The sequence below is a fragment of the Sebastes fasciatus genome, chromosome 9, assembly GCF_043250625.1.
Source record: "Sebastes fasciatus isolate fSebFas1 chromosome 9, fSebFas1.pri, whole genome shotgun sequence".
Taxonomy (NCBI): Eukaryota; Metazoa; Chordata; class Actinopteri; order Perciformes; family Sebastidae; genus Sebastes; species Sebastes fasciatus.
Window position 1 is genome coordinate 30,032,081 of NC_133803.1, and position 13,427 is coordinate 30,045,507.

Consider the following 13,427-nt stretch of genomic DNA (forward strand, 5'->3'; position numbering starts at 1 on the left):
AGAGGACTTACTGAGTGTGAGTTTCATCATCATCTGCACCATCATCATCCTCATCATCATCATCCCCTAAGTGTGCCACATGGCCCCTGGGAGAGGAGGTGAAGATAGGAGGAGGGAGGTGGGTAAGAAAGGAGAAGGGAGGGGTGGGAGAAGGAGAGCAGAAATAGAGGATTGAGGCAGGGAAAGATTAAGGGAGCAAGCAAAGGAGGTACAGGAGAAGATGACAACAGGAGGAGGAGGAGGAGGAAGAAGAAGGGACAGGGGAGGGAAATCTGAGTGAAGCTTTATCCACAAACTACCACTGACCCTTGAACCCTGGGTATCCCCCAACAACATCAATAAATCGGTGAATGTCTCTCTAGAGGTCGCTCTTTTATTCCTTCTTTCTGTGATCGACCATGTGAATACATGACAAAACCTACTAGTGGGTGTAGCAGAGCCCTACTGACCCACATCTATGAGCCTTATAACCACCAATAATGCACATTTAACAGTCTAATCGGCTGTTCCTACGAACCGGGACAACAAGAAACCAGCCACAACATGCCGCTGACACTCGGCTGTTCTGTTCTGTTTAAACCTGTTCAGTCCTCACAGATCTACACACTCCTCTAGACGTAACCTCTAAATCAGTCAATTCATAGCAACTTTATATCCTGTCAATTCTCACATATTTATTCATCTCATTATTTGGAATTGACTTGAATATTAGCAACATCCTGACTTTCTGTTTTATCAGTATATTTAATCACGCTTTAGTAAGACACCTCTGTTTTCATTTGCTGTTGAACAGAAATACTGATCTCCCTCACTCGCCACGCTTTTGATTTGCTTTTGAAGCGCTCGTCAATGAAACTCAACACTTCCTGCAGATGTAGTAAAAGTCTACCAGGAAGGGGAGGGGATCCTGCCTTTTGAGCCACTGAAAGTTTTATGATGGGAAATATCTGCATCTGTATCATCAAGGCCCGGGACCCCCACTGACACTAACGCTTATTCCCTGCACGTTCTATTAGGGCTGCACAATTAATCAAATATTAATCGCAATCACGAGTTTGGCTTGTGATCGCCTGCGATATTGATTGTTTCGAATGCGCGCTTCGCTCATAGAAAACTACGCTGCACATCAAATCAAGCGCTTCCTAAACTAACCGCCAGCAACAAGTCGGTGATCGAGATGTTTTATCCTGCGGACAGCCGACCAAAATTTCTGACATGTCAGAAATTCGTCTGATGGCCGGTCGGGATGAGTTAATCGGTCATCGGTCCTCGGTCCCCCCCTCTACATTGCACGAAACGTGACGCCTGACAAAGCTGAAATTCAGTCCGACTCTAAAATGAGTCGTGCGGCTCAAAATTCGGGCCAGAATCGGGGTAAAATCGTACAGTGTACGCCCAGCTTTAGATTTAAAAAACTGCTGTGACAAAACAAGAAACTAGAAAAAGCCAAAGTCAGATGTTTAACTACCAAACCTGGCACTTCTATACAATAAAAAAAAACAGTATGTACCCAAGTCTGTAAACTAGTGACTGACTGTTTTGTGAAACAGGAGATGTAATGATAATATAACCTCAAAGACTGAAACAAGATCACTGTCCTCTACTCTCTACGACCTCCTCTGTCCACCAAAGGAGACAAAAACAACTTAAACTAAAGAAACTACATTTGAATTGTGTCGCAAAAACAGTCTTACAGAATATAATACTTTACTTAATTTAACATTATCTAGATCATATATATGTGAAGCATTGATTCAGCAGATCTGGCTTAAACACATTAAGGATTTGCAGCACATTTGTCGTATGAGATTGTCTCATAGAAAACAGCAAAGCACGGTGGATCATCATCATCATCTCTGGGGCAAGAAAAAGGTCTCCACAGACCTGCCAGTAAAAAGTACTGCAGCTTTGGCTGGAAAACTGTATATACACGCGCATGTGTGTGTGTGTGTGTGTGTCTGTGTGTGTGTGTAAGCCATGCTCTGCAGGAAGCTCCTATGAAGCGCAGCCATCTCCTGATGACATCAAAGCGTGAAGCAAGCCGCATAGGGAAAATAAAACCCAGAAGAATCCAAAAACGCTGCGAGCAGTGACAGCCTGAAGTCATTACAACAGCGTTAGTTGCGTGTGATTGGCCCGATTAGTCACTGCCGTTAATGATTGGCTGATGGGTGGGGGCGTGGTTAGAACACCAGCAAATCAAGAGTGAATCAGGATATGAGACGGGTCGGACTTACCTCTGCTTCAGCTCCTCCTCCACAGATTTGAGAAGACTCCTGTTTGACGGAGAAGGGAAGAGAGAAGAAAAATAATTCAGGCAGTTCAACAACAGCTGTCAGTGTGTCAGTGTGCTGACTTGACTATGACTTGCCCCAAAACTGCATGTGATTATCATAAAGTGGGCATGTCTGTAAAGGGGAGACTCGTGGGTACCCATAGAACCCATTTACATTCACATATGTGGAGGTCAAGGGACCCCTTTGAAAACGACCATGACAGTTTTTCCTCTCCAAAATTTAGCACAAGTTTGGAGCGTTATTTAACCTCCTTCGGGACGAGCTAGCTTTAAAACTGAGCCCGCTACAACCTATAAATCGCAAGTTGAATTATTGCGTTAAAGAAATTAGTGGCGTTAAAACTAATTTGCCTTAACGCGTTAACTTTGACAGCCCTAATTTTAACCCAAACCATGATCTTTTCCTAAACATAACTAGGTAATTTTGTTGCCTAAACCTAACCAACATATTTCCTGTTGCTGGACATTCGTAGGAAAACGCACGAAAAATGAGGGAAAACTTTTAGTAAGATATCACACGAACCGTTGTATGAGGATACGTTGAATAATTATATCTAATAATATTAATAATTTATTCAGTAAGACTGGAAATGTATATGCTTGTGAAATAATTTGCCCTGATCTGACCCTGAGCTGTCTGCTTACAAAGCACACCTGAAAGCAGAACGCTCACACAAACACACAGCTTACAGAAACTGAAATTATGAATAAATCATCAAACCTAGAGCATGAAAACTCTTCCTGTCTCTTAGTCCACAACCTCCCTCAAGGTCGTGGACTGAAGGAAAAGAGAAAGACATCGTGTAAAAACGACAACAAGAGAGAGATAAAAGGACAGGAAGTGACTTACTTGTTTCCTCCCATTAGACTTGGTGAATCGTGTCCGTACTCCAACTGCAGGTCCTACAAGACAAACAGACTGTGTTACTCCTGTGACTTCATAACTGGCTCATTTAAAGAGGTGCTACTGTATTTGATTTCTCCAGGGACATAAACAAGGCTGGAGATCTCGGGCTACAATCAACCACATTGAAATAGTGACTATACTGTAACCCTGTTCAATAGTGAGATTACTGCAGGGAGCTGCTACTGTAGCGGCCGTGGTGGCTGCAAGAAATAATAATATCTCCCTTCATTTCATAACCACACACAGTGAGTGTATGGCTTATGTGTACATGTCTATGTGTATACATTTGACTCCTGCTGAGTTCACATTGTGGCCTAAAAATACAGATTAATATGATTTTAGCTTCAACAGGAATAATCTCTTGTCTTCATAGTTTTGAGAAAGTAGATATTTAACCATTAGCTGATACAATAAAAGCTGCACCTTTATCAGAAGAAGTAAGAAGGACAGCAGGTTGACACATTTACGCCCCAGAGAGGTGAAAGCACCCACAAAAGAAGAGAGCAAAAATGAAGGAAAGGCTAGAAAACGTAAGCATAAAACATTTTGCAAGCTGAGATGTCAACTACAGTTAGCAGATTTCATCAGCTGTAGCTCGCTAGTTTATTAAGCTACTAATCTAATCTGATGAGAAAATACCAGCGCAGTGGATGCGCTAGTTGTGATAAGGGCTTGTTTTTAAGCTGTAACTACACAAACTAATGTAACAGGGCTGTACCGAATAGTTAACCTCTTTAACCCGACGGACCTGGTGCTGGGTTCGGCTGAGCTGTGTGTTAAAACACTGCCTTTAGAAACTTCATAAAATGCTGTGGTGGTCTTTTTTTCCCGAATTGTTTCTAAAAGACGAGGCCTTAACGCTACTAAAACAACACTCCAAGTGTATTTGTCCAAACACAAACATTGTTTGGCAATGATTTCAATATTTTAGATACAAAATTAACGCACAAGAAATAGTATTTTTACTTTTTAATATTTTTGTACACATGTACATCCTTGACTTTGGATTCTTTTTGTGATCTTATTTACATTTTTTTTGATCTTCTTTGTTATTATCTAAGTTTTACGTGATCATATTTCATTATTATAATAAAAGTACTCCATTTGGAGTCAAAATTATACAATTTAGTTGTCTTTTTATTGATTTTATACTGTGCACAATGGTAGAATGTAATGATGCACGGGGTACATGTCATAGCCAAAGGCTCCATTGTGTGCTCATAGCCTCCTGTAGTGGATATCAGTAGTATTTTAAAGCCAGATTCTCTTTCAAGAGGTAGAAAACCCATTTGGCACACTTTGGGTATCTAAGTGGCCAAATAGAGAGTCCACGGGGGGCGATATCATGAAATATGACATCAGAAGCCACAATGTGAATGCAGCATTGTGCACATAAACACTTTTAATGATGATGACAGGACGCAACAAGCGTGCAGAGGGAAACGCACAAAGTGCAAACGGACAGACAGACACAACCATCATACAGGCACACACACACACACACACAACCACACACATATGAAAAAGGCCTCGTTGCTCTGGTCAACTACAGGACGTAAGAGGTTAGAGAACATATAAGCAGTAAAGCACGGAAGAGAGAGACACAGTCTGTAGAGAGAAATATCAGACGAATATCAGGTACAACACAGAGAAGGTTAAAAGGTTGAGTGTGTGTGTGTTTATAAATGTTGTGAGTAGGAATGTCTGCGTTCAAAGTGTCCTTGAGCAAGGCACTGAGTCACTACCAGCCTTCAGAAGTGCAGCCCTATGACTGAATCTGACCTCTGACCTTCGTTAGGGATGTACGCGATTAGTCGACTAGTTGATTAAACGTTGCTACCCTCGCTAGTCGGCTAAACTTTACACATGAGGGGGCATTGTTTTACGTGCGATTAATTCACGTCAATATATTTTTTCAAACTGTTGTTTTTGTCATGAATATGTTTACACAGAACGTGAATATTACACATCTTCCTAACATAGGCAAGCGAGCAAACTTTTTATAAAAAACGAGCATCCGTTAGCTACTAATTTTAACAATGACAGTTAAACAACAAGTTAAATGGTTAAAAGAAATATTAAAAAATTGCTAAAAAGCTGAGCAAAACTCCGGGGAGTACTTGTCTCTTAAAGGAGAATAGCTGGTCCACCTTAACAGCCCACCTTAAGAGAGTCTGAGCCGCTGTTACAGATAAGGGAAGTTGGCTCGGGTCTTGAGGAGTTGTAGCATTTGTTCACCGACAAATAAACTGTAATCACACTGCACTGCTCCTTCACAGCTATAACTCCACCAACAACCTCACACTCACCACCGCCACACACAAACACTGTCTGTCGCACACTCGCTAACGTTACGCCACACTGACAGACCGTATGTATGTGACAACGGCGAGCACGAAGCCACCAGCAATGCTACAGCTGTGAACGCAGCACGAACACACGGTTTGTCGCTAACGTTACGCCGGGCAGACACACAGCTGATAACCTTGCATCTTAACTACATGATGCGGCGGAGAATTATTGGGACAATACACGCAGCGTCATGGTTGCTACGGTAACTCTCCTAGTCTAGTGAACAGGGGACTCAGTTGTCTGTTTCGCTCATACACTGCAGCTGGTGATAAATGGTGGATTTAATCTGTTTGTGCATCGGCTTTTCGTTGCAGCTTGGCGGCTTGTTAGGCACTAAAAATAGCTTATTTTCAATCAGTTAACGGTTAATAATCGGTTAACGAGGGTCGGTTATTGGTTAAAAAAAAAAATCTAAATTAGCATCCCTACCTCACAGACAATATCGAGTGTTTTCTGAGTGTTTTCTTACTTTTAGAGTAGTGGAGTAGTCTAAATCTAAACTAAGATTAGTCGTTGTGTGTATGTGTGCGTTACAACACATTTCATATCTAACACACAAAAAAAAGATTGGATTTGATTGATTGTAGCGTTTGTTTGTGTGTATGTGTGTATCTGAAAACAACAAAGAACAACAACACCACCATCACCAAGGACCACCATCACCATGACAACCACAACACCAGTTAGTGAGGCAAGAAGCCAAGGCTGGAAAGAGGAGAACAGAATGAAGAGGAACAGATGGACGGACCAGAATAGACGGAACAAAAACTGTAGAAATGAACAAAAATACATGTTAGACACGGAGCAGCCAAAACATTCAGAACTCTGGGGAATGGAAATAAATAAAATAAATAAAAGAGAGACGGCAAAGGCTCAGAAAGCAAGAGAGCCAAAAGGGAAGGACAAGGACTTGTCCTTCAGAAACCGATTAAGAATGAAAGAGAAATATTATGGAGAGAGTAAGACGTAGGTGAAGGTTAAAGAAATGAAGACAGATTAAAAAGAAACGTGTAGGTGGACAGGGCGAGGCCGAAAGAGAGAGAGACAGATAGAAAGAGTACTACCAGATTAGATCTCGCGGTATAGTAGAGCTCCTCAACACAGTCCAGATAGGGCTCAGATTCACACTGGTCAGCAAGACAGAGCGAGAGAGACCTCAGTTAATACATTAACCTGGACTGATGGAGGGAACGGGGAGCAACGGAGACACTGATGCAAGAGAGAGTGTGATGGATGAAAAATGGATTAAGGCCAAAATGGGCTCTAAAGTCCGTAGATCAGCAAGACAGAGGAGGAGGGACATACTGGAATATTAATCTGAGGGAGGGGGATGAGTCGGGGGATAGATTGAGGGAGATAGGGATGGAGTCAACTGTAGATGTGAGTTTAAAAATCAGAAAAAACATGAATAAATGTCATTAATATACATTGGTGCTACATGAAAATTAAAAAATTAACATAGATAGCTTTGTAAACAAATTAGTAGCCTCTGTCTTATTCCAGTTGCTCGTATTTCTTTGATATAGGACCACATGTTACCTTAATCCAGCCTCCCGAGTGCTTGGTTTTTTGTTTAATATTACACAAGAGGTTAATCATGTTATTCCAGCCACTGACTCTTTGCACCGTCTGAGTCTCTGTTGAGTAAAAAATGCCACGAAATGCTGCTGCTAATTAGTTATTAATATTAATAATATATACAATATTAATGTGGTGATGATTTATTGATTTTAAAGTGCTACATATAGCACCGTACCCGTGAATGGATGGATGGATCTTGGAGGGCTGAAAACCACACCGGTCAGCAAGACAGAGAGTGACCCCATGTGATTATATTACTGTCAAGGAGAGGGCAGAAACTGAAGGACAAACGGATGGATGTAGGTGAATGTCGCTTTGATGGATAAATAGATTTCAGATTAGGACTTTCTCCACCAACTTGAAGGGAGGAGGAATATAAAAAAAGGAATTTCAAAGTGCAAAGGAAGGACAGAAAAAGTGGGATGGAAGGGAGGACTTTAAACAAGACGCTGTGATCGCGCATGCACCCTGCACCATCCCATTTGTCCACAAGCAAACGCTCCTTTCAGCAGCTCTAGAAGTGATGGGCAATGGCAGAACCAGCTTTAGTTCCTAGAAAATCAAATTAACCAGCAACTACGCCTCAAACAGTATATATATTTTTTTGGAGGCCAGTGCTCACTCTAACAACTAGAATTACCGGCTCACCGCCTCCGCCAACCAGTCAAGTTGCAGTTTACATCCATGTCTGTCACTACATCATTTCATCCTGTTTGACATCAGCGGTGTAACGATACATCGATCTGGATTGATAAATCTATTCAATGATCAATCTAATATATCGATGCAAACATCAATACATTTTGTCATCATTAAGATGAACTTTTATTTTGAAATTCCCACTTTATATGTATTCTTTTCATTAAAAAGATTGTTTTTCATTTAGGATGTACAGTTGTGCAGTTCTGATGTCGGACTCTGGCAGACCCTTTTTTTGTCAAATATTTGATTTCTTGAGTAAGTAGCCGTGTAATAAGCTGGATAATGAACAGCGAGCGGGTCATTGATGTGAAATAAACCCCCTCAGGGCGATGAAGCACTTTGCGTCGGCATCGCCCTGTCAGGTTTCTTTCACAACAATGACCTGCCTCGCTGTACATTATCCCTTCTATATCGTATCGTTGTCCAAAGAATCAATATAATACCGTATCACGATTAAACTGGTGATTTACACCCCTATTAGACATTTCTGTGAAATTGTCATAATTAGCGTATGAATTCTTGAGTTATGGCCAAAAACGTGTTTTGAGGTCACAGTGACCTTTGACCCAAATCTAATCAGTTCATCTTTGAGTCTAAGTGGATGTTTGTGCCTAATTTGAAGAGATTTGCTCAAGGCGTTCCCGAAATATCACAATACGAATGATACGCACGTAAGGTCACAGCGACCTTGACCTTTGACCACCGACATCGTATCACGGCTGTCGTCGGCGCGGAGGCATAAAGGCAAGGATACAACTGCCGTTACATTTCTATCTATCCTGGTAGATATGTGTCCATCCATCCATGTAAATAAGAAGACACTATCGCAAGAACGGCGCGTTGAAGGCTGCTGTCAGTCAGTGTCACCGCCAAGCCAGAGACAGAAGGGAGTCCGTTACTGTTTTATACATCCAGACGTCCACTTTCTGCTGCTTCTCCAGGTCTGAGTCTGGGTGGCAGGAGGTGTTCTTCTCCCCAGCCACGCAGTGTAGCATTTAGCATGTCAAAGCAAAGGATCAGCGGTTCCACTCTGAGCTCCCTCTGGGTATCTAAGCCCCTCACTCTGACCCTACAGGAGACGCTCTGATCTCAATCAATCTGATGTCGACCCTACTCGCTAAAAGACTTTTGAACCGTGGCGGCCATAGATCGGGACATCACTGCTTAAAACGCCTTAATTTAGAAACCACCAGAGTGAACTATGTGGATGGGCTTCATGTTTGGTTCAACACAGATTGACAACAACATGGATCGGTCGGGGGTGCCTCCTGTAAGTAGGTGAGGATCGGCCATGCTGGTACTGGTGAAGTGACAATCACACACACACACGTACGTTCACTCTATCACACACGCACACAAACATACGCCACAGATAATAACTCACCGGTTCATGATGAGGTTCTGTCTCCTTTCTCAGTGGAGGATCAAACTTCACCTGGCCAACTGAGGAAGAGAGAAAGGGGTGAAAACAGAGGGCGGTTAGGGAGCTTTCTGACTGAAGATGTATCTGTTCACGCTGAACTTGTGTGTGAACTCACAGTTAATCTCTGACAGCGTCTTTCCCTCTCTGGCGCTCCTGCTGGTGGAGCGAATACGGTGAGGAACAGAGACCGGAGACTATCAGGAAAGAGAAACACACACACACAATCAAATAGCTGTTCAAAGAATATACACAGTGAAGTAGTTAACACTTGAGAAGATTACAATAGGCTTTAAAAAGAAAAAAAAACTAATCCCTCTGCTATTTCCTGTGGGTCGGATTTGATGACACAGCAAAACAGGCAGCCGCACTCTGCAACCAGACAACCAAAACATAGCAACGCAGCCGACGGAAAACACAAACCTTCCCTGGCAACGACAGCAGCGTTTCTCCTGAGTCTGTCCCCTTGTGTCTCTGCAAGGTAACATACCCTCTATACAGATACGCTAGAGGAGCTTCTTAGTCTCTGACTGCCATGCAGAGCCTCGATCACACATGTTTTAATAAAGGTGACCCATGTGGCGAACAGCTGACACCAACAGTCTTCACTTTATCCACTGACCTGCACTCTAACCCAACCATGCCGTGACCATTTAAAATACCTTGAGTCTATGTGATGCTAGTTGTTGGTCTCCTTTAGAGATAACGGAGGTTAATCCTTTGAACTCTGTGATAGAAATGCTCCAGCAGTGCCTACGTTGTTGTTTTTTTTGCTTATTGTGATGTAATTTCTTGAAGTATCTTCAAAATCTTCATATCCCTAAAATCTGTACAACCTAAGCTAACGGGTTTAGAAAAAGTTAATAAACCATAATAAGTGTATTCAAACTCTACTGGACTCGACTACGTCTTCAGTATTTAATCTTAACATGTAAATTCATCCCTGTAGAAAAGCTGAAAACACAGCAACCTCAAACCATGCTGGTAACATAACGCACTGAAAGAAGACAAACCAAGACTCAAAGCCACACCTGTAGCACAGATCCACTCATATATTCATCCATATAAAACCACCTCTTACAGACGTAATGAAGTTCATCATCATAACACACGACTCATGGTTAGTACCTGTAATGGCAGAGCTACAGTAGATGAAGATGGCTTCCATAATAAGTGACATATTTGAGTGAGGGCTCTCCACCCTTTTTCAAAACACAATCTGTATCCTGCGTTACCAAACGGCCAAATGGAGAGTCAAGAGTTTGATCTTTTAATCCGAGCTGTGTAAAACAATCCTTAGCGTCTATTTTAAGCAGCTTGGTGTAAAAGATGTGCAGCCTTTACTGTACCACTGCTGGTCAAATATTTTACCGAACATAAAAGCAACTTAAACTGAGGTCAGGTTTTTACTCTACCCCCTACCTACTCTGCCTGCTTAAGTGGACAAAAACAAACAATGTCATAGGGCTGGGCTATTAATCAAATTACATTTTTAATTACGATTTTAGCTTACAACGATAATGAAAGCAAGATAATCAAAATAAAGCAATTATTGTGCCGCTTTCCGTTTCGCAATGACGCTCTCATTTTGTCTTGTGCTATAAATCCAGCGCACCCCTTTCCTTTACAGCGGTGCGCTTTCGCCCAACTCAGCGGGTCAAGGACGATACAATACAAATACAATTTGACCTGGACGTTGGTTTAGATGCATTATTATATAAACTGTGTATATATATATATATATATATATATATATATATATATATATATATATATATATATATATATTATATTATATATATCATTAAAGAGTGTGATGATGTCACTCTTTGGTAGCCATCTTCATGAACTAAGTCGCTTCTTTATGGGCCAACCGTCACAGAACCAGAATGAAAGCAGCCGACATTTAGTGATCTGCTGGTTTAGCCAAGATGGCAATAATGCTGTCATGGAAGTGAGCAGTTTTTTAGTGGCCAGTATGTTTCACTATAAGTTGTAATATTACTTACAGCTACATAGAAATTAAAGGAATAGTTTGACATATTAAAGTAATAGTCAGCAGGCTACAGTTTAGGATAAAGACTGGAAACAGCTAGCCTGGCTCTGTCCAAAGATAACCAAATCAGCACATAACCCTCCAAGAATTTACACTTTAGGTATTGAATGGATAAAAATAACAATAGATATAACAGGTTAATTAGGGAGATTTAGAGTAGCTGGAAGGCAGATTTTGTTCCCTTTAGACAGAGTCAGGCTGGCTGTTTTCCCCCCAGACATGAGAGTGGTATCGATCTTCTCATCTAACTCTTGGCAAGAAAGCAAATAAGCGTATTTCTGAACGTGAAACACTACTACAGTGTGTTCTTCATCAGGCCAGAACATGCATCTATGTGTAAGTCAGTGAAATGCTTTAAAATGGACTATATTACATAATTTTTAATAAAAGGTAAGTGATTATAATTGTAATCTCATGGTTATATAAAACTAACCACACCAGCTGATGAAACGTTAAATACCAGTGCTCACTGGCATGTTGAACTAATTATACAGCTGCCGTGGTAATCCATCAGCCGTCTGATAAATGACATGCCAATGCCAGTTTCCATGACAGCACCAGTAGACACTGAATTGAATGGAAGTGACTTTCTATTCATTCAGTTCTGTGGTCCTCCTCCAAGAGAAAAAAAACAACTGACAGCATCGTTTGTGTTAGAATGACATCACTGCAGACACCGCAGCCCAAACTGGTACCTTCCTACGGGCCGCGAAACGAGGTGCACGCCGAGCACCGGGGCTTATGGGTAGGAAATGACCCCTGTACTTAAACTGAGGAGGAGGTAGAAGATGAGGGATGGAGACAAGAAGACAGAAGAGAAAAAAAAGGAAGGGAGAAAGAAGGAGAAGAGAAAGGTAGAGAGAAAGGAGAAGTGCTACAAGGAGGAAGAGAAGAGGAAGAAGAAAAGAGAAGAAGAGTGAAAGGAGAAAACAAAGAGGAGCAAAGAGCACAGAGGAGGCAAGGAAAGGAAAGGAAAGAGGGAGGAGGGGAAGGACAAAGAGCAGAAAGATGAGTCACATGTGCCTGAGGTTGACGGGGAGAGAAGGGCACGATTTGAAGAGGAAGGAAAAGATCCAGCAGAAACATAATCAGTACTTTGTTGACCCGTCTGCAAGCTTGATGACACTGAAAGCAAAAACCTGAGAAGGTCAAAGGTTACCTCTGGTTCAGGGTCGTCATCATCAAAGTCGTTGAAGGTGCTGTGGTCGGGGTTGTTGGATTTGTCCAGCAGTTCTATCGCCAGCGTCCGGCTGAGAGGCTGGGACACAAAAGGGTGCTGGAAGACAGCCGAGAGAGGGAGAGCTGTGTTAAAATGACTTATTTTCACTGTTAGATCAATAATCAAAAAACACAAAGGTATTCCATCATTCTAGTGAGACACACTGTGACGGATGTTTGGTGTTTTGTTTGACAAATAACTAAAATTACTGCTTATCAGAGCTGTCTAACTAATCACTGTGGCGTTAGTGAGAATGAATGAAAACAGGCGGCAGCTTGTGATTAAATATCATCACATATCTGGCTTCTGTTGTTTACATCTTGCAGTGGTGTTGGTCGAGTATTGTAACGTTTTCAGCACCAGAAGCACACACCGGTATATATATGACCCAGTCATCTGGGAATTCATACTTTTGTAAAGTTTACATTCTTGAAAAACAAAAGCACGTCGGGAGTACTGGCAGGACGCCAGTTGACTGTGCACTTCTGTGACCGTCGGACACTGCGTGCACAAGTTAAATGTTATTTCCTGCGTGGAGCTTATGGCGTTGGAACTAAGTAATTGCAAATTGTGTACCACTTCCCGCGTCCACTATGTACAAATGTATGTTATATTGCTGTGTATGTTGAGTAGAATAGATCTTAGGTGGCGCTATGACTATGACTTAATATGGATTGTTATCCATCATGTGAAATTTGGGGTAGATTTAACAATGTGGAGTCAAGTTACATCCGCTTCCTATCTCATAGCAAAACATGCATATTGCACGGGCCACACCCGAACCCATCAACTCAAAATAATTACTAGTTTGAACATGGGTTCAAAGTTTCGTGAGTATTTGTTCATCCTAAAGTCCTCAAACATGGGTTGGTATCGCACAAAATCCCAAATGGT

General features: G+C 41.7%; 1 protein-coding gene across 8 annotated transcripts in view; it reads right to left on the reverse strand.

The window, feature by feature from the left end:
* The window catches only part of LOC141774469 (mitogen-activated protein kinase kinase kinase kinase 3-like), a 56,297-nt gene that overhangs the window by 21,743 nt on the left and 21,127 nt on the right, over positions 1 to 13,427 (reverse strand). For 4 of the 8 annotated variants that reach the window (XM_074647154.1, XM_074647160.1, XM_074647155.1 and 1 more), the window contains exons 12-18: positions 12,474 to 12,590; positions 9,377 to 9,455; positions 9,223 to 9,281; positions 6,620 to 6,682; positions 3,147 to 3,199; positions 2,238 to 2,276; positions 12 to 86 (exon numbers count right to left, since the gene is read on the reverse strand). In XM_074647154.1, the coding sequence (XP_074503255.1) occupies positions 12 to 86; positions 2,238 to 2,276; positions 3,147 to 3,199; positions 6,620 to 6,682; positions 9,223 to 9,281; positions 9,377 to 9,455; positions 12,474 to 12,590 (485 nt within the window). The remainder of the gene's footprint in view (positions 1 to 11; positions 87 to 2,237; positions 2,277 to 3,146; positions 3,200 to 6,619; positions 6,683 to 9,222; positions 9,282 to 9,376; positions 9,456 to 12,473; positions 12,591 to 13,427) is intronic. The other 4 variants (XM_074647156.1, XM_074647162.1, XM_074647157.1 and 1 more) reach the window with 3 other exon arrangements.